The sequence below is a fragment of the Hevea brasiliensis genome, chromosome 2 (assembly GCF_030052815.1).
Source record: "Hevea brasiliensis isolate MT/VB/25A 57/8 chromosome 2, ASM3005281v1, whole genome shotgun sequence".
In the NCBI taxonomy this organism is placed as follows: domain Eukaryota; kingdom Viridiplantae; phylum Streptophyta; class Magnoliopsida; order Malpighiales; family Euphorbiaceae; genus Hevea; species Hevea brasiliensis.
The window spans coordinates 99,942,958-99,967,849 of NC_079494.1; the positions used below are offsets into that span (position 1 = coordinate 99,942,958).

At 34.3% G+C, this 24,892-nt stretch overlaps 1 protein-coding gene and 1 non-coding gene across 2 annotated transcripts; one reads left to right on the top strand and one right to left on the bottom strand.

Annotated features, from left to right (window-relative positions):
* Positions 1-16,146: 16,146 nt before the first annotated feature.
* Positions 16,147-17,099, bottom strand: LOC131177948 (vegetative cell wall protein gp1-like). Its single transcript, XM_058143129.1, has 3 exons — positions 16,781-17,099; positions 16,552-16,694; positions 16,147-16,494 (listed from the first exon to the last, which is right to left on the bottom strand). The coding sequence occupies exons 1-3, from the start codon at positions 17,097-17,099 to the stop codon at positions 16,147-16,149; spliced, it is 810 nt and encodes a 269-aa protein (XP_057999112.1).
* Positions 17,100-24,088: 6,989 nt separating this feature from the next.
* On the top strand, positions 24,089-24,195 carry LOC131178270 (small nucleolar RNA R71). The gene has a single exon (XR_009147404.1). It is a non-coding gene; the product is annotated as a small nucleolar RNA R71 (small nucleolar RNA).
* The last annotated feature ends 697 nt before the right edge of the window (positions 24,196-24,892 follow it).

Below are 24,892 nucleotides of genomic sequence, written 5' to 3' on the forward strand. Positions count from 1 at the left end.
GAATAATGCTCATAAAAATCAAGGAAAATTTATAGGAATGAAATACACTAAGGTTAAACGAGCCGGAACCCCAAGGATGAGTAACCTGAAAGGGAAGTGACGGTGAAGGCCGTTAGCAACCCTAGACCCAGGGAAAACTTCATGAAATAATTTTTGGGACCTCAGGGAAGGATTATTGGGGTTCCCATGATAATAGAATGTTAAGAAAACACCAGGAAAATTTAATCAATCGGTACAGACAATTTTGGTCTGTTAAGCCAAACGGAGGGTATTTTGGTCATTTCGTCTTTAGATATGATTTTGGCCAACTTTTCCAGTTAAATAAATAATTTATATGACATAAAATGTGAATAAATATTTTTAAAAATTTATTTGGAATTAAATAGGCAAGAAAAGGTTGGAAAATGAGAGAAATTGGACTTATGACATCATAATGATGTCATTATAATCCTCCCACCCAATCGAGTGTTGACACATGGTACAAATTTATTTAAAAAGACTTAATGGACAGAAAAATAAAGAAAAAAAAAATCAAAAGCTCCTTATCTTCTTCTTCAAGCCCAAACCTCTCTCCCATGTGCACCATGGCCAAGCTTTACACAGCTTGATTTTCTTGGTTCTCACCCATTAAAGCCTAAGTTTCCCAACACAAAAACTTATTCTTTCATCTTGGTGAATCTTTTGGGAGCAAAAAGAAGTGAAAAAGAAGAACCCTAGCAAGTTTGAATTTCACTCCATTAGAGGTTAGTGACTTAACTTGCTTTTCTCTTTCAATGCATGAATAAGTGTAAATTTGCAAAGAAATTTAATAAATATCATGTATATGCCCATCCTATAATTTTGGCAGCCTTGGATATGGTGAGGTTTTGAGGATTTCATGGAACTAGAAATGGTAGTATGGCTGCTTTAATATTAGTCTCTTAAGTGAAATGATGAAATGCAAGTTAAATGCATGATTTGAGATGTTAGGATTAGGGTTTGGATATAAAATGGAGACTTTGATCATGTAATGGTGAAAGTGAGTTTTAATGGTCAATTAGTGATCATTTGGTTATGTGTAAACAAGAAATGAAGTGGTTTGTATAGTGGGATTGAGGTTAGTGTGGCTGTCCTTGGTGACCTGCAGGACTGGGCAAGAGTCTAGTAGGTTTGGGCAGCAATAACTAGAGTTGTAGAGGTTCAATTGGTGCAAGGCCAATTGGACATGAAACTAGACACATAATTGCACAACTTTGGTGAAGAAACCATGCCCAGAAAACCAAACCAAGTTGACCTAAAGATTGCCCTAATCTCGGTGACCTGCAACCTGCCTGGATAAAATGACCAAATGAACAGTGTTTAGTCATTTGGTCATAACTTAGTGTAGAAAGGTCCAATTGACCTGAAATTTTACAAGAAATAAGCTGAGATATAGACCTACAACTTTCATGAAGAAACCTAACCCAAATTATGACCATAACATATTCAAAAAGTGACTTGCACTCACTGTTCAAAATACTGTAGTTTTGGTCAGTCTAGAAAATCTGGAAAATTTGTAATCCGGCCAGTTGTGGTTTTTGGGCCATAACTTGAGTTACAAAACTCCAAATGGAGTGATTTAAAAAAAGAAATGTAACTAGACAAAACAAGGAACAACTTTCATGTTGACCACTTTGCCAAATTCCCACTGTAAAAATAACTAATGGAACAGTAAACACAAAGCTTGAAATTTGAAAATTTTGAATAATTAATATTAAGCTTAGAAATGGTATTAGCAACCAATACCAACAATTTTAGAATGCAAAATGTGGTATGTTGGGAGTATTAAAACCAATGTACCAATTGTCTATGCAAAAGTCAACATTTTAGTTGACTAATGAAATGAATAGTAACACCTAAAGTTAAATTTCAAGAATTGTATAAATTAAGAGTGTAACATGCCCTAGTACACCTAGCAAGATTGGTTTGGATAGGTTGGCATGCCAATAGGGTTCTGTTAGCAGTATTGCATATGGCTTCATGCCATTCTGTGTTTTATGGCATCACGTGCCATTCTGTGACTAATAGCCTTTGGCTATGTTGATTGAGTTGTTATACTCGGGTTTTATCCCTGATAATTATTACAGCCTATTAGCTGTTCTGTTGCACATCGGGAGACACAATGTGACCGATGGTGTGATGGTCTGAGGTACTTAGTACCCAATGCTAGTTTACCCGTTTATCCAATCCAGTCGACTAGTAGGGGTTGCTCGGGCAATGATAATAAATCTTATCAAATTTTAATCGAATAATATTGTAATAAATATCAGAAATTAAGTCTATAAAAAATGTAAACATAGATTCTGCATACTTACTTTATTTTAGTTATTTTATTTTATATTGTCACCACTAAGCTGAATTGCTTAGCGCGTCGCTTTTGCCACGCGCAGGTACTGGAGACATAGTTGGGGAGCCCAGCAGACATCAGACTGGGTGAACTTTTAGAGCTGCATACTGAGTCCAGAGTCACCTCACATCTGCAGTGCACTTGGTAGGACATTAGGACTTTGGGTGGCATTTTGTATTTTGCATTTTGTATTAGTTTTGGATTGTAACTATAAACTCTTGAAATTATTTGATAATGTAAATATATGAAATTTCATGCCATTGAAATTTTCTGTATATTATGTTGAAAAATGAAATATTGAGAAATATACATGAATGTGATTTGAATAGTGATGTGAACAAAATATTGAAAATAGTGTGTAAATTTAGAGATTGAGTTGAGATGTGTGTATATTGGAGTTCTGGATTTGAAAACTATATTGGAAGTGTCTTTTAAACAGGTTCAGAAGGACTATTTTTTTTTTTAATTTATAGCCGGCACTCTGCCGGATTTTCATTAAAATTTGTGGAAAATTTAGATCAATAAAAAATTGTAAATAAATAAGTAAAAAGGGTAAATTGAATTGAAATATGATTTGGTGCTCCGACACACTGTGTGGCATATCTTGCTCAGCTACACTGTAGATGGGTAAGGGGTGTCACAAGGATGAAGTTGGAGTATCTTGAGATGCAGGGAGAACTGAGGAAGGTTGAATTTGGTTGCCTAAGAGCCTTCTTAACAGTTTTTGAAATTTAAGAAAATACAGTATTGGTCTATAATTAGACATCTTGGTATTTGTTCTAGTTCATGCTATGTTAAAAAGGGGATAATTTTGGTATTGTACATAAAATCTTAATATGGTCAATTAATAAGTCCTAAACTTGGGTTGATGTATGACCTTCACACTTTACTTTTTTTCCAAAAAGGATTTATAAAACGTCTTAAAACTTGAGTGCATCTTTTAAGTTAAACTGATAATTTGTAGGAGGAAGAAAAAGAGGACGAGGAGCTTGCCAGAATGAAAGAATCTAAAGTTAATGATGAGGATGTGGCACTTAAAGAGATGACTAAACCAACAACTCTTGAAGCACAAGAACTAACTAGAGTAAGAACAATGAAGAAACAAGAACAACTCTGTGAACTTAGTCGTGCATTTGCAATTTTAGCTTCAGCATCTGTAAGGACTGGGAATTAAAAGTTTTTAATGTTAAAAGGTTTTGCTAATTTTGTAAGTTCTCCAAGTTATGGGAGGATTGGGTCCTATAAAGTTGTTGGTCAAGGCCTTGAACCCCTACTAATTACCTAGAACTCTGGCTGTTAGTCTAACTTTATATGGTTTGCCTATATAAAAGTGCAAGTCTTTTAGATGGGGTTTCCATTTTTTTTAAAAGAGTAAATAAGAGGTTTCATAATTTTTTTTTAATAATTCTTTTGATCTTCTCTATTTTTAAATTTCTATTTCTGCTAATCTCATAGTCAGTAAGTAAAGAACATGAAGAGTTCTTAAGCTTAGTCAATAAAGAGGTATTTGAACATTAAATATCTACATTCTGTAGCTCTTATTCTTGATTCTTTAATTACAAAGAATAACATTTTCCTCTATGTGCTTAATATTGATTATTAATCTCCTTGGGAAGTCAACTAAACTATTTTCTAGGCATTAGGAATAAAACTCAAACTTTTAAAATTAAAACAACTACACACATTGAAAAGGGGGGAAAATGTGTGAATTTCACGCGCATGCCAACTTGGCAAAATAGCCTACATGTCATATATTTCAGCAACAACTCATTAAATCACTTATTAGTCAAGAGATTCTAATAAAGGGTATTAAGTTTCTCTCTACCTTGAACCCATGAAAAAATTCTCTTACAAAATCTCCTACCATAAATGCCATCATTGAAGCAATCAAAGTGAAATTTGAAGAAAGGCTTTAGCATATTGCATCTCGTGTTTTCTAAAGATAAGAATTTCCGTAACCGATTCATATTTTTTTGCTACAAATACTATTAGGTTTTGGGTGGGTGTGTTGAGCACTTGAGTCATTTGGTTATTGTTGGGTTTTAATAGTTTTATTATTTACTGTTGATAATGGGTTGAATGTAATTTCAATAACTTTAGGGTTTTATTTTAACATTTTGCAACTTTAATGGTAATTGGTTTCTGAGTTGCCAATGCTTTATGGTCCTAAGTGAAATCATTTTTTTTTACCACACAGTCACGGCAGATCAGCTAATTCATATGAGATGGCACTTTAAGGGTGTTATGGTAAATGGACATAACCCTAGATACCATGGTTTGGGTGTATGAAAATATGGATGAGAACAAGTTATCTCTCCCTGAGTTGAGAAATTATATAAAAGATTTGAGCTATTCTGATGTTGTAGGGGTGTATTTTAAGGAAGGAAATGATAAAAATTCAGTTAAATTCAAGAGGGTTTCAAGTGATGCATATGTAGTAGGACTAGCTGAGAAGACAGTTCATCGTGGTTACTTGAACTTTTTCCTAAAGCATTCAACTTTGAATATTAACATATTTGGTGGCAGCTTGAATATAGAAGGAGGTACTAATGTGCAACCATTAGTTGAAGTTGATGAAGGAGCTGATCTAGTTGAAATCACTAATCTAGAATCTCTAAATGATGAGTCCAGTGAATCCGAGGAAGATAATGAAGATGATTCTGAGAATGATATAGATGTTGAAGCAATAGAGGGCAATAAGAATGATGAAGAGCTTAGAGTTGCTAGGGAGAATATTAGGGCATAAAAGAGAAGCAAAGAAGCAAAGGGAAAAGTTAAGTAAGAGGATAAAGATGTTGCATTAGCAAAGTGCAGATCCGAGTTTGGTTTTGTAAAAGTGCTCTCAAGTAGAGATAAATATAGTGGGAAAACAGGGAATAATGAATCATATGATAGCTTTGATCCTGACAATAGGATTGTAAATGATGATGAGAGTGGTGAAGAGGTAGCAAGTAGGGTAGAAAAAAGAAGGGAAAGGAATTTGCATTATGAACCTAACACTTCCATTCCATATTAGGAGTTAGGTATGATATTTGAGAATGCAAATAACTTCAATTACTGTTTTTAACATTATAATACAATATGTTCATATCTGACTACTTTTTGGTTTAAATAGGGTTTGTTATCAGCAATTTAAGAGGAAATGCCTTTGGCTGAACATAAGACGTGTGTTAGGCACGTATGGTAAAATTGGCAAAAGAAATGGAAAGGGGAAGACAAGAAGAAGAAGTTCTGAGAGTGTGCATGGTCCACATTTGAGGTAAAATTCAAAGATAAGTTAGAGAAATTAGATAAACTAGGCAAAGGTTGTGTTACTGATTTGCTAAATTGCAATCACACAACATGGTGCAAAGCCTATTTTAGTCTTGATAGTAAATGTGATACTGTGGACAATAACATGTTAGAGACATTCAATGGTTGGATTTTTAAGGCTAGATTCAAGAGCATCATAACTATGTTAGAGGAGATAAGAGGGTTAGTAATGAATAGGATTGTAACAATGAGAGAATTTATTGATAATTGGATATGTGATATATCACCTGTTGCTATGGATAAGTTGTAAGATAATGTTCAATGGTTAATGAAGTGTCAAGCGAAATGGAATGGGGATACTGGATTTGAAATTGTAGGGAATTTATGGCCACACTATTGATTTAAGGATGAATAACTGCACATACAGAGGATAGGAGTTGACTTGAAGCCCTTGTGCATAGGTTGTGTGAGTAATGCATTATAGAGGCCTTGAACCACAAAATTATATGAGCAAATGGTACATGAAAGGTACATTTATGAAATCTTATGGGCATTTCATGCAACCTATTAGAGAAATTAAGCTATGGCCTGAATCAAATCACCCATTTGTTGAACCACCAGAGGTTCCTAAGAAGAAGCCAGGTAGGACAAAATATGCTAAGAGGAAGGATAAGGATGAAATAAAGAAAAGAAAAATTAGGAAGATTGTAAGAATAGGTCTACAAATCAAGTGCACCAAATGTGGAAGTGTAAGCCATAATAAAAAAGGTTGTCAATAATCTGTTGGAACTAACATTCTGGTAAATTTATAAGTATACTTTTAATTTCATTTCAATATGCTATTTCAATGTGTTTATTGAAATTCAATATGTGTGCCAAATGTTATAGGAGAACAATGTAAGTTTACAAAGAAATAGAAAAACCAATAAGAAGTATGCTGATGTTAATCCAACTTAGTCATCCATGGTTGATATGTCTCAGCCAACTGTATCTGCAACTATTATGAGCCAATCTCAAGTGGGGAGTGTTCCTGATGTGAGTCAATCTCTAGTGTAAAGTATTGCTCATGTATCTCAATCTTAGCTAAGTGGATCTGCCAAATAAAGTGGGACAGTTTTTGTTAAAAAAGGGAAGAGTGTTACAAAGGGAACTGGTTTTAACATTCCACCTTCCAAGAAGCAAAGAAAATGTATAGATTAGGGTTTGAACACAAATAACAGACATGGCTCAATAACATTTAATGTAAGTTTAAATTAAATATGACATTTTCTTTTTGAATGCACTTAGGCTTAACATTTTAACTAAATTGTGGAAGTTATTTATTATAGGACCTAAATGGAGCATTAAGACTTGTTCAACTAGCAAAGCAACTAAAAAGCTCAAGTGTAGTAAACATTAACCTTGGTTTTAAACCTTTATCACTATAACGGCAGAACAAACCTGCAATTACAAGAAAACAGTTATGATAACAAAGGCATATCAGCGAGATGTAAAGAAGGCATCAACTTTCAAATTAAGGTAGCCAGAGGTCTGCAACTACTATAGATAAAGATGTGTAACTTGAAGAACATTAAGATGTTCTATTTTGGTCTAGTACTTTTTTTGTAATAGGATATACTTTTTGGATATTGGCTATATTATCGTAGTAAAACAACTAATATGTATTGCTATAATTTGGTTTTGAAACTTGTAGGCAAATATGTGTTGCTGTTATGATTATGTTGGGAACTGATATTACTATTGTGGTTATGGTTTGTAACTAGTATTGGTGTAATGTGGTGTTGATTTATAATTGACAATTGTTGTTGGTATTATTTAATATGAACATTTTTAGTTTTGTATTTACAATCTCTCTGATTGTTACAATCTCTCTTCTTCCTTTATATTTTAATATGAACATTTTTAGTTTTATGTGTGCAAAATTAGACACCTTCAAGTTCATTGTCAAAATTGTGCATATGCAAGCTTTCTATGGCAACAAAAATGAAATTTTGTAAATTTAACAAATCATTTGAATCTACAAAAGAGGAATAATGCATGAATCTTTCTTTCATTATTCATTTCCAAAATATGTGCACTTGTACATTTACAAAGCAACCAGAATCAAATCACCCATCACAAAAATTATCCAAACTAATATAACTCCTAACTTTCATATTCTAATAGAGACCATAAAAACTTTGAACTCCTAACAGCTACTAAGCTTGATTATTATCTTACATATTATAACAACACAAATAGCAATTTCTTCCAAGAAGCTCCAGACCTCTTCCTTTCTTAATCATTTTCTTTTAGTCGCCACAGAAAACTCACTATGACATTCTTGGCATGATTAAGCATGGGGGAAAGGGGGGGGGGGGGGTTCAAATCATTGAAAGAAATTGCAAGCCCTTACTCCCTGTATAAACACCAGTACAACTATTAATAAACTAGCAATCAATAATTAAAATTAAACCACAGTAAATTGCATAAAAAACATACCATTTACCCCATATGATTTGCACCCAAAAAACCTTATATCTGGATTTCTTTCTGCCCATGAAGCTCTAAGCACAGCAACTGACTCACAGTTACAAAGGAGGAATGCATAATCACTTGCAATTCATCCATCTTTCTTCGATTATATAACGAGATGAAACAAATTTATGTTACTAGACTTGAATCGATAGGAACTAAAACTGAAAGAAGAAGGATTAAAAAAATGAGAGCAATGCAAATGGGAGCAACATAGAAAGTTGAAGAACGGTAAAAATGGGAGCTTCAAATTTGGTTCTTAGGTTCCTAAGATTGAGAGAGAGATTTTTGTTTATGTTTTTTACTGTCGCTTTTTTCTTTTTATTTTTTCACATCTGCACCGTTCCATTCAATAATGTGTGCATAGGTGCGTTCAATGCACCGGCAAGCCCACTCAGCAAAAATGAGTTAAATTGGTTCAATTTTGTAAATTGAGAGGCAAATTAGTTCAATGTTAAATTGAGGGGGCAATTTTATTTTTTGGTGAAAGTATAAGGGGCAAATATGCTTTTTCCTTGTGGCTATATCCTAATTATATACTCTTATAGTAGCTTTTATTTAATCTTGTATGAGTAGAATATGAACTTGTAATGTTAGTAAATTTTTAATTTTTTAATACCCTTAGTTTATTTAATTTTATTTAAATTTTGCTCGTTTTATTTTGCATAATATTTTTATGTAAATTTTTTTTTCAAATTAAATTATTATAAATTTATCTAAAATAAAATAAAATTTAAATGATTTTGATAAGCTTTTTATTGATTGGTCTTTTAAAGTGAGTGTTATATGCGGGTTCAAAACGACATTTTGATGAATTTCCTAGTTATTGACATTTTGTTAAGTTCATTTATGGTTCAGTTTTATTTGTCTTGTAAGAGTAAGATGCGTAAAACTTTGCTTTTTTTTTTTTTTTTTTTTTTTTTTTTTTCTTTTCCTGTTGTATAAAATGCAGGGGATCAACCAAGAATATATCAGCTGCATCAGCAAGCAGTCACTCTCTGCCACGTCCAGTTCTTTTCCACTTCCTTCCAGTAAGGGTTTTTTTGATTTTTTATTTGAATCTTGATCCTTATTGGTGGATTGTGTACTTTTTTTTCATCGTAGCTTCTCTAAATTCCATGCTATTAATTATCATTTGTTATTTTCTTAGTTTTTTCTTTTTTTTTTCTTACTAAGTATTTCTTTAATGATTGCAGAAATAGGGTTTTTTTTTTTTTTTTTTTTTTTTTTTTGGGATTCAAAGATTGCATTATGTTAAAGCTTAAGCACAATTTAGGACCTTTTTTATGGATATTATTTTAGTAGAAAGTGACAATATTATTTTCGTGAATAATTTTTTTTTGTAAAAAGTCAATTCTTTTAGTGAATACTTACAATTACTTTAGGTTAATTGTTCTTTTAAATTATATTTTGGATATTATTTAAAGTTGATATTTAATATCAAAGCAGTGGATTATTAATTTATTGTTTATTATAGATGTAATTATTTTTAGTGACATATATTATTTATAGTGATTTAATTATTTATTTTGTGACATAAAATTTTATATTTGACAAGATATGTTGACAATTTAATTGTCATCACAAAAAGTTAAGTAATTAGTGAAAAATATTAATTCGGTCATATAAATGGTTTCTTCAATGAAAATATATAATATTATATGACAAAATTTTGATCTTAATCTTGACGATATTTTTGTCATTGAATATTAAATTTTGTCATTAAAATAATTTGAATTAGTGACAAATAAGAGTTTCGTATAATTAGTGATAAAATATAGTGATATATTACATAATTTTAATATAAAAGTGACAATACTTTTGTCATCGAAAATATATGATCTAGTGACGAATTTCAATTTGTCATGTAATAAATATTTTTAGTGACGACAATTGATATTAAATGACAAAACAAGTATAAAAATGACAATACTTTTGTCATAAAAAAATATGTGATTTAGTGACGAATTTTAATTTGTCATATAAATTATATTTTTAGTGACAAAAAGTAAAATTAAATGAGAAAAAAGGTATAAAAGTGACAATATTTTTGTCACTGAAAATATGTAATTTAATGACGAGTTTTGATTTGTTATATAAATTATATTTTTAGCAACGACAACTTATATTAAATGATAGAAAAAAGTATAAAAGTGACAATCCTTTTTGTCACTGAAAATAAGTGATTTAGTGATGGATTTTAATTTGTCACATAAATTATATTTTAGGTGATGACAATTGATATTAAATGACAAAAGAAGTTTATTAACTGTGACATTATCAGTATCACTAAAAGTTATATAATTTATGACGATTATAGATTTTATCGTTAAATGTGTCAGTTTACGTGACAAAATCAAAATTTCATCATATATACCTTTTGCTACACAATTAGCGTGACAATCATTATGACAATGAATTTTCATCACTAAAAACTTTTTGTGACAAAAATCATAGTTTTTGTGACAACTTCTTACGTCACTAAAAGTTAATTTTCTTGTAGTGTTTTGCCTTTTCTCTCAACTGCTAGAGCATGCAAAGAGGCCTCAAAGAAGATTTCCTTGATATTTTCAAGGATTTGAAGGTGGATTTTTCCGCTTTGAAGCTTGGGGGAGCGGATTCAAGCATTGGGTCTTTGGTTCTCTGGTGGGCAAATCCGCAAGTATACGGGTCGCATCAAGTAATAGAGTGATAAGTAAAATATCGTTCCCACGAGGATTTGCCGTTTGAGTACCAAACTATGAATAAAGCGATTATTTAGGCTAATATTTGATGAATACATGATAAATGTAAATGAACAAAGTAAATTGATGAATCTGATTGGAATGGGTAAAGAGTAAGCAAATAAATTCTAAATCTAGATGCAATTGAACTAAATTAATAATGGATAATTTAAATCAAAGTCTAATTATGATAAAAATGATTTTAGAGTTAGGGGTTTATGCATAAATTAATTGAGATTTGTCTTGGGTATTCCAATTTTAAGGGAAAATAGAGTTTGAAGGTGATTGATTCTAAATTTCTTTGATATCTTTTTCAAGTAAACTAAAGTGTGTTCTAAAATAACCAAACCTACTTTCGTATGATATTTGATTACTTTAAAACCCATTAAATTTTGTAACCAATCATTAATTCCTCTTAAAACCCTAATTTATTTCTAAATCTAGGTAATTTTAAGTTCCAATCCTTGATTATCTATCAATGACCTTCACCTTTCGGTTCTTCAATCAAAGATTAATATAATACCTAATGGGTACCAACATTAGGCAAGTAAATCAAGCACACAAGGAAGGAATCAAAACTCATATTTATATAAAATATGGAAATAACCAGTCCAAATCCATAAATTAATCTAAAACATATTTCCTAACTCTGAAATCCAGAGAGTTTACTCACTCATGTTGGTATTTACAAGAGAAATTAATGGAAAAGTAAAGAAAAACATGATAAGAGGACTAAAAATAGAAAAACCCAGGTAGAAGAACCCAAAACTCTGATTTCTGGAGCTTCCAGAGATGGTTCCAGCAGCTCCTCTTCCTCAGAATTAATGGCATCCTCCTCCCTTTCTCTCTCTGTAATTTTTTTTTTTCCTTTTATTTCTTATTGTTTCCTCTTATGGAAAAAACTAGAAAATGATGCTTTTATATGGTCCCAAAAGTTTCCCTAAAAATAGACAAGAGCCAAGGAGTGGATAGGAAATGAGGTGTAGAAATATCTAAGTCAGCAGATTTATTCATGTTTTGGGCAATCTGCTTAGGGTACTGCTTACCCTAAGTAGCTTCTTCAGCAATTTTCTGCCTGCGATGTGCACTGTCTGCTTAAGGTTAAGTAGACCCTCAGTAAATCTTGGCAGGTTTGGAATAAAATGAGTTTTTCTTCTCATGCTTGACTTTCAGCTTGACCTGTGTTGCACCTTAAGCACTACTACTTACCCTAAGCAGGATTTCAAGCAATTCTTGGCAGGTTTTGGGATGAAAGCTTGAATGTGTAGGATTTAACCTGTGCTTGACTTGTGGCTTAAGGTTAAGCAATATGACATACCCTGAGCAGCATCATAAGCAAAGTCTCAAGCAAATTTCGGCTAACTTGATCTTTCAAGGCTTGATTTCTTCAACTTCCTCCATGCTTAGGGAACTCTAAATTTCTTCAAATCACTTCCTAATGCACTCATTGACCCTCAAATTGTCACAAAAACCTATTAAAAACAACAAAATTACAAAAATCAAATATTAAGTAACTAAAGTTAACAAATAAGCTAAACTAAAACTAAAAACATAAAATATACTAAAATATAAGGGCAAAATGGATGCAAAACTACCCTAAAATGTCTATATGAAATGAGTGTAACAAATTCTCCCAAACTCAAACCTTTGCTTATCCTCAAGCAAATTAAAAATAATTAATGCAATTTGGGGTACCTTCCCTTAAATTCATGAGAATTACTTATCCAAGCTCTCAAACTTACCTTTAGCGACCAACAAACCATATACCCCCTTTCAAGGTACAAACAATTTAATTCTTACCAAAGTTATCACTGCTTAGCCTTGGGTCAATTATTCATATTATCAAGCCCAAACCAATCAATCACAAAGAATAATCATGCCTAAATAGACTTTAGAGCAATTCATAAATTAAAGTGTCTCAAATAATGATGGAAGTAAATGAATGGATGAATGATATCTTAATCCCATAGGCAATTCTCTTTTTCTAATCTCCACTAATGTACCAAAACACCATCAAAAGATCAAAAGGACTTTCAAGGGTTGTAATGGGGGCTAAGGGGTGATATTGTGGCTAACAAGGAAAGGATAAAGGTAACAAAATACGAAAATAATCAAATTATTAAAAGATCAAGACACACAACTCCTTTTTTTTTTTTTAATCAAATGGGAGAAGGAACTTTACAGCTATTTATCAATGCTAGCATATAATTTGAAAGCTTTTGGAGGGACTACATAAATAACATTGACTTTGAATTACAATTGTCCCTTTTAATTCACCCCCAAACTCATTTCTTTATGTACTTGGGTGGTGGATTACTTTACATACTATAATTGAATTTGCTAGCCTTTTTACTTTAGTCACTTCTCTCAACTAATTATTATATTTCTTTCTCTCTCTCTCTCTCTTTTATATGTATCTATCACTCAAAAAATTATTTTCATGAAGGGTAGGTAAGTGTTTGGGTTTATGGCTAGGTATTAATATGGGTTCCAAAGAAATAAAAGGGATAAATGTAGGCTCAAATTAGTTTCAAAGGGACATTTTAAAGTGAGGTTGGCTAAGGCTAAAATATGGGTTTAAAATTCAAAGAATGCCTAGATCATTTATTTCTCAAGTGCATGCTATGATTTCACCTTGAAAGGTTTAGGAGGATTGTTCTAGGATTGGTGAGACATCAATTAGCTACTTCTTACCCTAGAGTTTTCTCTAGGCACTCAAACTCAATGCAATTGATTGGGTGACCCTTGGCTAAGAAGATATAAACTAAGGCAAGAATCAATAACCATGCACCTATCAAAAACTTTCAATCCATCAAACCTTTCTAAAAGTAAGCTCAATTGCTCTTCAAAGCAATTCTCGATCCTCTAAGGACAAGCTAAAAATTTATTTTTATGATATGCATGATCCTAAAATGAATGCATAAATCAAATTAAAACTAAGTGTAATCTATATGAAAATTATATACAAGTGTATGTGTATGAATATAGACATATGTGTGGTATAAGTGTATGTGCATGGATTAGTTATGTATGAATGAATGAAATGCAATAAATGAATGAATTTTGCAAAAATTTTGCCCTCACCCCAAAATTCAAATGAGACATTGTCCTCAATGTCTAAAATGAATGCAAAGATGGAAAAAATTATGTGAGCTAATCATTTAATGAAATATATACAATTGGGAATTAGATCAATATAAGCTCAAGAATTCCAAAATTAAGCTCAAAATGATATTAACAATGAAACTTTAGAGAGAAAAATGTGAAAAAGTATCCCAAATGTATGAATTTACAGTGCTTAAGAAGGTGCTTAAGGTTAAGCAAGGTTTGCATAAGGTTAAGCAAGATCATAAGCACTAGGAACACGCTAAAAATATAAAGAACTATAATTGATCTAGTACCTTATGATGAAATTAAACAGATTTGGCTGAAGGTAAACTGTGTCACTCATCAATATCAACCAAATTAGAACTGAATAAAAGATAAAGTGCAAGAATAATGTACAAAAAGATGAAAAAGTATAATAAAATAAGATCTAATAGTGAAATTAAGAATCAAACCAAAGAACATGCATAAAAGAACTATATTCAGAACTGCAAAAGAATATTATAAACTAAAGTAAGATAAAAATAAGCTAAAGGAAATATGTAAATTGCAAGCACAGTTAGAAAATAAAATAAACTACAACTGTTATCAAAGTTTAAAATTCAACTGTCAAATTACAAAAGTAAACCCAAGACATAAACTAAAACTGAAATAAACTAAACTAAATAAACTACTGCTGCTGATGTTGCTGTCAAGGCTTTACTGCTGCTGATGGGTCTACAGGTGGCACAGGGGTTGCTACATCAGGTCCTTCAGGGTCTTCTTGGTGATCCGAGCTTTAGAGGTTGTCTCCAAGTTTTCTGTGAGGTCCTTCATTTGCTGGAGCATGTCTTGGTCCCAATGATATAAGTTGTTGAAAGATTGGGCCAATTTGTCGTAAAGCTCCAACATTTGAATTTCCTGCCATTTTTGCTTCTTTTTAAGAGATGAAAATCTCTTTTTAAGCCTCTTTTCTAGCTTCTTCAACTGTTTGACTTGCTGTTGACCCAGAACATCAAATTTAACTTCTAAACCCTTCAAGGTTTCAAGAATTTCTATGGTTATAATTGGAGGAATAGATGGTTGGGCTGTGAAGTTGGCTACTTTGGATTCTAAGGATCTTAAAAGGGACAGGATTTCTAATGAAGATTGCTGTTCAACAGCTATTTGAGGTGCCTGCATAGGTTCTACTGGTGCATAAGCACTTAATGCTGCAGAACCACTAGCATCACCATGCTGCTGTAACAATACATAAGTGTGTCATTTCTTCTCACATAGATCCATGTGAAGCAATATTGTGCTGTCTAAAAATGACTCACTAGAAACTGGCACAAGCTTATATAAACTAGCATCAAAGCCAAAGGAATTGGCTATGGCAGTTATATATCCTCCAAAAATTATGCTACCTGTGGTGTGCCTTGTGACAATTTAGTGCCAATGAGTAGTTAAGAAGTAGGATGAGCTAACTGGTTTTCTCCTTCATACACCACAAGAAAAATAAGTCTCCAGCACCCACAATGCTATTACTGTGCCCTCTGCCTAAGACAGTGTATGAAATAAATCTACGAAGATATTTCAACACAGGATCCACTATCCTTGTAACACCCTAGGCAAATCCCACATCGACAAAACACGGGAGAGATGCTGGGTTCATAAGTTGGTGGTTCGTAACCCCTATTGACGCGTTGTAAAACCGTGAGGGCTTCGGCCCAGAGCGGACAATATCACTAGTGGGTCTGGCCATTACATTTGTCAAATGTAATGGCCTGGCCCACTAGTGATATTGTCCGCTCTGGGCCGAAGCCCTCACGGTTTTACAACGCGTCAATAGGGGTTAGGAACCACCAACTTATGAACCCAGCATCTCTCCCATGTTTTGTCGATGTGGGATTTGCCTAGGGTGTTACAATCCACCCCCCTTATGGGACTCAGCGTCCTCGCTGAGGTTTGCCCCACCATCATTCAAGGTTGCACGCGGAGCGGCTCTGATACCACAAATGTAATGGCCCGGCCCACTAGTGATATTGTCCGCTCTGGGCCGAAGCCCTCACGGTTTTAAAACGCGTCACTAGGGGTTACGAACCACCAACTTATGAACCCAGCATCTCTCCCGTGTTTTGTCGATGTGGGATTTGCCTAGGGTGTTACAATCCGGGTTGCCTTTGCTGTCCTCTGCCTATAATATCCTCCATAAGGAGCAATTTCCTTTCAGAACTTAATAGGATTATAGATGGTTTGTTGCCACTCAATGCTCTTATATCCAACATCTTGAAAACCAAAGATTGCACTCATAGAGCCCATATCTAACTCTCTATCAATACCAGCACATCTAAAGCAGATTACATCTCTATGACCAGGGATAGTAGGTTTGAAATTCAACCTTAGGGAACTCAAAAACTCCAAAGTTAATTCTTTATACACTGGTTCCCTAATCCTAGCAAACTCAGTCCAATTGATAGCATCTAAATAAGCAAACACAGAATCATAAATTCCTAATTCTCTTAAAATTTGCTCATGCATATATTTATTTGCTGCAATGGGCTTGGAGGCTAAAATCTCATATGCATTTTTCATATCTATGTCTTTAAAAGCCTAAGGTAATGGAGAAATTACCTCCTCTATATCATCGGCAGATGCTAAAGGTGCTACCGAAGCACTAGTAGGCTGAGAAGATGTTAAGGGTGACTGAAATGTAGGAATTGGAGCAACTGGTGATGGAATCGATGATGTTGAGCTTGTTCTCTTACTAACTGGCTCTGAGGAAAACCTAGGTAAAGATTGTAAATCCATGGGAATAGGGGATGACCCTTTTCTTTTCGCAACAGAGGCTTTCTTGGTTCACCTGCAGCCATTTTGGTTTTGGTTTTAGGTTTGGCTTGAGTTGGCGCAGGTTCAGGCATTGGTTCTTGAACTTGGATTTCAGTAGTGGGTGTTTCAATAGGGGTTTCGATGGCAAGGGCTAGGATGGGGGTTTCAATGGCGGCTTTATATTGTGGTGTGAGAGGTGTTGGCGGGATAAGGGAGGGTGTTTGGTCTTGGGGTAGTGGTGGTGAAGGTGGTGGTGGCGATTGTGGTGCCGGTGGTGGGCTTGGTGGTGATTGTGGTGGTGGTGGTGGTGGTGGTGGGCTGGGGTTAGCAGAAGGTGAAGATGGGTGTTCCATTTTCGACTTAGAAAATTTCTTGGATTTTCGGGGTTTGTGGGTAGACCAAACCTTAGTTCTCACCATTTAATAAGTAGGAAAAAATCTCTTTAACTTCCCAAGAATAACCTGAAGAGATGCGGAGGGAGTGGTAGTGTGCTCTAGTTTTTCGGGAGAGATAATGGGATAAAAGTGGCGAAAGTTTAAAACTTTTAAAATTTAGGGCAAACATTGGTGGCTTGGGGTAATGCTTGGGGTTAAGCATGGATTGCATAGGGTACAGCTTAGGGTAAGCACGTAGCAATTGTTGAACTAAAGAGTTTGGAAATGCTTAGGGTCAAGCACAAATTTGCTTAGGGTTAAGCAGAATTTACATAGGGTACAGCTTAGGGTAAGCAACATCATCAACAAATTTTGGCACGTTTTGAGAAAAATTGTGATTTCACTTACCAAAAACAGTCCAAATGCTATGAAATGCTATCATGACCCTCAATAATTGCCAAATACATATAAACACTATAAAATTGAAGAATTTAAGCTCATTATCTCTCAAAAACTTATCAAGCATAGTACAAGCATGTGGGAATTGAGAGACAAATAGCTCAAATTAGGCACAAATTGTGATTACCCTTTGCAAACTTAATGAAATGGTCTTATTCCTAAGCTTATACCCGAAGCACATTTTCAGGAACATTTGAAATGTAACGGTCGGGCTCCAACCACTAGAAGAATTGTCCTCTTTGGCCATAAGCCTCACGGCTTTGTCCCATAGGTGGAATGGAGAACTTCCCATCTTTCAGAGTGCTTTTCGCTACGTCCAACGGAATCATTGTCAATTGTAACAGTCGGGCTCCAACCACTAGAGAAATTGTCCACTTTGGCCATAAGCCTCATGGTTTTGTCTTATAGGTGGAATGGAGAACTTCCTAGGAGATCATCCATCCTAAGATTTCTCTCAAGCAAGCACGCTTAACTCTGGAGTTCTTCCAACTCTCGAGGCCATTCCACCAAAAGGCGCCTCTAGTGATTAGTTCCCCTATTTTATATATCATTACCTTGTCCTCCCATTTCGATGTGGGACATGTTTTCTTGTTTTTTAAAGGAGCTTTACACCACATCCAGCCTAAGCCGGGCTCATAATACCTCTAGTGGTTGGGGGCTGACCGTTACAATTGGTATCAGAGCCGAACACTCCCTCAGTACAGTGTGAGAGCGAGGACGCTCAAAGCTTAAAGGGGTGAGGAGCTCGGCTTAGGCTGGACATGGCGTAAAGCTCCTTTGAAAGACAAGGAAACATGTCCCACATCGGAATGGGAGGACAAGGTAATGATATATAAAATGGGGAAACTAATCACTAGAGGCACCTTTTGGTGGAATGGCCTGGAGAGTTGGAAGAAATCCAAGGTTAAGCTCACTCGGTGGAGGGAAATCCTAGGATGGGTGACCTCCTGGAAAGTTCTCCATTTCACTTATGGGACAAAACCGTGAGGCTTATGGCCAAAGCGGGCAATTCCTCTAGTGGTTGGAGCCCGACCGTTACATGAGACAAATTCCAAGCATTCAAAAATTGCAGAAAAGACATAGAAAATGACTTCTTAAGCAACATGAACAGTAACTTAAATAAAAAAAAGCAAATTCTAATAAACTATAAAAACTATAGATACACTAAAAGGTAAAACTCAGCAAACACTATTTTTGTACTTCAATAAAGCTTACATCAGTCCTAAATATCAAAATTGATCCTCATTCAAGTTGCATTCAACCAAATATAAAAAAGGCATATATATGAACATGTATCATCGCTTAATTTTCTAATATCAGCAATGTGACACAAATTCAAGAAAGTTACTATTCACAGAGAAACAAAAGTGCATAATTTCTTCCCTTAAATAGTTGCATTACATTTCTTGTCTTTGGCAACAAATTTCAATTTGCTCAATCTTCATGAATGTCCTACAAAAGATAAACAAATATCACTTTTGAATTTAATGAGGGTAAAAACTAAAATGAAATAAAATGGAAAATTAATAAACTATAAAAGGATACGCTTGGATTACCTCCCAAGAAGCGCTTGTTTAAAGTCTTGAGCTTGACCTTTCACTCCAAATCACCTAAATATCTCTAGTTGGGAAACTAAGCCATGAAACCTCTACAACCTTTTGTGTGGGCTCTCCAACAATATAATTCTTTAATCTTTGGCCATTAACTTTGAAAGTATGTGAGGTTTCATTTCCTATCTCCACAGCTCCATATGGATATACCTTTGTAACAGTGTAAGGCCCTGACTATCTTGACTTCAATTTTCCAAGAAAAAACCTTAACCTGGAATTATATAAGAGAACTACATCTCCTTCTTGAAATTCTTTCCTCCTAATGTGCTTATCATGCCATCTCTTAGTTCGTTCCTTGTAAACCTTGGCATTTTCATAAGCATCTAGTCTAAGTTCCTCAAGTTCATTTAATTGTAACATTCTCTTTTCTCCTTTAGTCTTTAAGTCAAAATTCAGTGTTCTTGTAGCCCAATATGCTTTATGCTCCAACTCCAAAGGTAAATGACAAGCTTTCCCATAAATCAATCTAAAAGGGGTGGTGCCAATGGGAGTTTTAAAAGCTGTCCTATAGGCCCAGAGAGCATCATCTAACTTTAATGACCAATCTTTCCTAGAACTGTTCATTGTTTTCTTAAGAATTCTTTTCAGCTCTCTATTTGAAATCTCCAATTGACCACTAGTTTGTGGATGGTAGGGTGTTGCAGCTTTATGCTTAACTCCGTATTTTTGTAATAATCTCTAAAATTGATAGTTACAAAAATGAGAACCTCCATCACTTATAATGGCACGTGGAGCTCCAAATCTTGTAAAAATGAACTTCTTAAGGAATTTAACCATAACTCTAACATCATTAGTTGGAGATGGTATAGCTTCAACCCATTTGCTCACATAATCTACTCTAACCAAGATGTACTTGTGTCCAAAGGATGATGGAAAGAGTCCCATAAAGTCAATGCCCCAAACATCATAGTTCCACTTCTAATATGTTTTGGAGGGGCATTTCATCTCTTTTTGAGATATTTCCCATCTATTGACACCTATCACATGCATTTACAAACTTTCTTACATCTCTAAACATATATGGTCAAAAGAATCCTGCTTGAAAAATTTTTTCTGCAGTCTTTGTAACACTCATATGACCCCTATAAGGTGAAGAATGGTAATCTTTAATGACATCCCCTATCTCCTCATCAGCTAAACATCTCATAATCAGCCCATCTCCACACCTCTTAAATAAAAATGGCTCTTCCCAGTCATAATCCCTCACAGCAGAAAGAAATTTCTTCTTTTGCTGCCATGTTAGATCAAGTGAAAGGATTCCACACACCAAATAGTTCACAAAATCTGCATACCAGGGGATCTTTGCACTAATGGTTGCTAACAGCTGCTCATTAGGAAAATAATCATCTATTGGAAGCTCTTTCCCCAAATTATCTTCTTGTTCTTACCTCAATCTAGATAAATGATCTGCTACTACATTTTCTACTCCTTTCTTGTCCTTAATTTCCAAATCAAACTCTTGAAGGAGAAATACCTACCTTATCAACCTAGGTTTGGCCTTTTTTTTTTTTTTTTTTTTTTTTTTTTTTTTCTGAAGAAGATACTTGATAGCTACATGATCTGTGCACACTATTACCTTACACCCCATAAGATATGACATGAATTTATCTACTGCAAATACCACTGCTAAAAACTCTTTCTCTGTGGTAGAGTAATTTATTTGAGCATCATCCAAGGTCCTACTTGCATAATAGATTGCATACACCTTCTTATCTTTCTTTTGTCCTAAAACAATGCCAATGGCATATTCACTAGCATCACACATCAACTCAAAAGGTAATGACCAATCAGGTGGCTGCATAATAGGAGCAGATATCAAAGCTTTTTTTATCCCACAAAAAGCATTCATGCAATCAGTATCAAAATGAAATTCCACATCTTTACTTAACAAATTCGTAAGAGGTTTAAAAATCTTAGAAAAATCCTTGATGAATCTCCTGTAAAATCCAGAATGCCCTAGGAAACTCGTCACTCATTTCACAGATGTTGGGGGTGGCATTTTCTCAATAATTTCTACCTTTGCTTTGTCCACCTCAATACTCCTATTTGACACAAGATGTCCCAAAACAATTCCTTGTTGTACCATAAAATGACACTTTTCCCAATTCAAAACTAAGTTAAACTCTTTATATCTCTGCAAAACTTTAAACAAGTTAGATAAGCATTCATTAAAAGATTTACCATACACAGAAAAATCATCCATGAACACTTCCATAATATCCTCATTCATATCAAAAAATATGGACATCATACATCTCTGAAATGTAGCTGGGCATTACATAATCCAAATGGCATCCTTCGATATGCAAAAGTAGCATAGGAACATGTGATGGTAGTTTTATTCTGATCATCCGGGTGAATAGGAATCTGAAAAAACCCTGAATAGCCATCTAAATAGCAAAAATAAGAATGATGAGCTAATCTCTCAAGCATCTGATCTATAAATGGTAATGGAAAATGGTCCTTTCTAGTTGCATTGTTCAACTTCCTATAGTCTATACACATTCTCCATCTAGTTGCAGCCCTAGTAGGTATTAGTTCATCATTTTCATTTTTTACTACTGTGATGCCCCCTTTTTTGGGTACGACATGAACTGGACTTACCCAATTACTATCGAAAAAAGGGTAAATGATACCTGCATCAAGTAATTTTAAGATCTCTTTTTTCACAACCTTTTTCATATTTGGATTTAATCTTCTTTGTGACTCTCTAGAGGCTTTGTGATCATTCTCCAACAAAATTCTATGCATGCACACAGAAGGATGTATTCCTTTAATATCATCAATGGTATAACCAATTATCCTTCTATGCTTTCTAAGAATTCTTAATAATTTTTCAACTTCACAATCATTCAGTTTAGCACTAACAATCATAGGATATGTATAATTTTAACCAAGAAAAACATAACTGAGATTTGTTGGAAGAGGTTTCAACTCTACCTTTGGTGCTTCACCTTTTTTAAGCATTGGTGGTGAAGTTGTATCTTGCTTCAAATCTCCAATCTCCTCAACACTAGCCATAGGCAAAGGTGAATTTCCTTCTAAAATTTGAGCATATTCTGCAGCTTCTTCAATCTCATCCCCCTTCTTGATGTTGTGAACTAAACAAGCTTCTAAGGGATCTTCAGGATGTTGCTTTTTGAACACTTCTCTGACCACTTCATCTACCACATCAATTCTCAAGCATGAATTTGAATCATCTTTCTTTTTCATTGCTTAGAACATATTAAATTCGACTTTTTCTTCCCCAACTTCTAATGTAAGCCTTCCATTCTTTACATCAATCATAGCTCCAGCAGTAGCAAGGAAAGGTCTACTAAGAATAATAGGAATGTGTACATCCTTTTCCATTTCCAATACTACAAAGTCCACTGGTATGAAAAATTTTCCAACTTTCAGAGGAACATTCTCAATCACCCTAATTGGAAATTTAATAGACCTATCAGCTAACTGCAGTGAAATAATGGTAGGTTTCATTTCTCCAATATTAATTTTCTCATAGATAGACAATGGCATTATACTAACACTGGCTCTAAGATCGCATAAAGCCTTATCTATACTGATATCTCTAATGTGACATGTTATGGAAAAACTACCAGGATCTTATTTTAGAAGATGGCACAGTTTTCTTTTGTAAGAGCTATGGTATTAAATTCTTCCAACTTCTTCTTGTTAGACAAAATCTCCTTCAAAAATTTAGCATATGAAGGCATTTGTGCTAAGGCATCAGTGAAAGGAATAGTCACATGCAAAGACTTCAATAACTCCAAAAACTTCCCAAATTGTTTATCCAACTTTGCTTTCTGGAACCTTTGTGGGAATGGTAAATGTGGCATGTAGGCTTTAGGTGCTACATATTTAGATTCTTCCTCTTCACTCTTTCTCTCTTTACTTCCTTTTTCTTCCACTGAACTCTCTTTCTCAACTTCAACTCTAATATCAGCTTTAGCTTTTTCATCTCTTTCTCTATTTTTCTCTTCTTCAATTTTCTCTTCAATCTTTTTATCTCCACTCTCCAATATTTTTCCACTTCTCAATGTAATAGCCTTGCAATGCTCTCTTGAATTTTCAGGTTGGCTAGGAAGCTTCCCAAATGCTTTACTATTTGAAGAGCTAGCCTGTTGAGCTATTTGATTCTCCAACATCTTATTGTGTATTGCCATTTGATCCACTTTAGATGCTAATTGAGAAATCATTTCTTGTTGACTTTGATGGCATACTAAAAGAGTCTCAATCATGGCTTCCAATCTAGCTGTCTTGTCTGGTTGTGCTTATTGTGGTGGAGGTTGTTGTGTTTGTGGTGGAGCAGGTGCATTTTGAGGTTTAGGAATTCCAGGAGAAGGACCTCTATTCTGCTGAAAATGCTGATGTTGTCGATACCCAGAAGGTTGCTGAAAATTCTGGTGTTGTCTTTGTTTACCACCCCAAGAGAAATTTGAGTGATTTCTCTATGCTGGATCATAAGTTGCAGAAAATGGGTTACTGCCTGGTCTTTGATTATAGTTTCCCACATAATCCACATGCTCACTTGAAAAATCTTGACTAAATGCAAGAAATTCAGTTGCACAATTGACATTTACAGCTCCAACATCTACTGAATTACTTGAACCTCTGATTGAAGAATCTACTTTCACGCTTAGCTTGTCCATCTTCCTTGTTAAAGCATCAAACTTAGCATTAATCATATTTATGGCATCAAGCTCAAACATACCAGCTGGTTTCTTGATCTCATTCCTTTCACAACTCCACTAGTAGTTATTATAAGCAATTTTATCTAGAGCAGAAAAAGCTTTATCTTCAGATTACTCCATAAGATTACCTCCAGAAGATGCATCAATCGTACTTCTAATAACCGGTGAAACTCCATTGTAAAAGCATTGAACAAACATCCACTTAGGAATCCCATGATGTGGACATCTCCTTTGCAAATCCTTGTACCTCTGCCATGCTTCATACAAGCTCTCATCATCTCTAGGTTTGAAAGAAGTCAGCTCATTTCTTAGCTTAGCTGTTTTGCTTGGTGGAAAATGTTGAGCTAAAAATGCTTGAGAAAGTTCATCCCATGTTATGATAGAACCTGGTGGCAAAGAATGTAACCACTCTCTAGCTCGGTCCTTCAAAGGGAAAGGAAATAATCTGAGTCGAATTGCATCATCAAAACCTCTATTTATCTTTAACATGTCACTGATCTCAAGAAAGTGTGCTAGATGCACATGTGGACTTTCACTTGGACTTCCCCCAAATTGTGATTGTTGTACCATCTGACATAGTGCAGGCTTCAATTCAAAATTATTAGCTTCCACTCTTAGTCTTGTGATACTTGACATGAAATCCCCAATGTTTGGATAGGCATGATCCTTCACAGAACAGTTGTTATTGCTGTTGGCCATTTTTTCTTGTAGTTGCTCTTACTCTTGTTCTCTTTCTTGTTGTTGTTGAGCTTTAAATTCATCTTTTTTCCTCTTAGCTTCTGCTCTTAAAGCTCTTGCTGTCTTTTCTATTTATGGATCAAAGAATAAATCAATTTCTTCACTTTTTGTCCTTCTCATAAAATATAAGTACCTGAAAAACAAAATGAACGAATTCTCAAAGTAAAATAGTAAAAGAAATTAAAAATAAAATACCCAAATTAACCAAATAAACAATCGTTCAATATCAAACAAAAATCAAATCTCCGGCAACGGCGCCAAAAACTTGATGGGT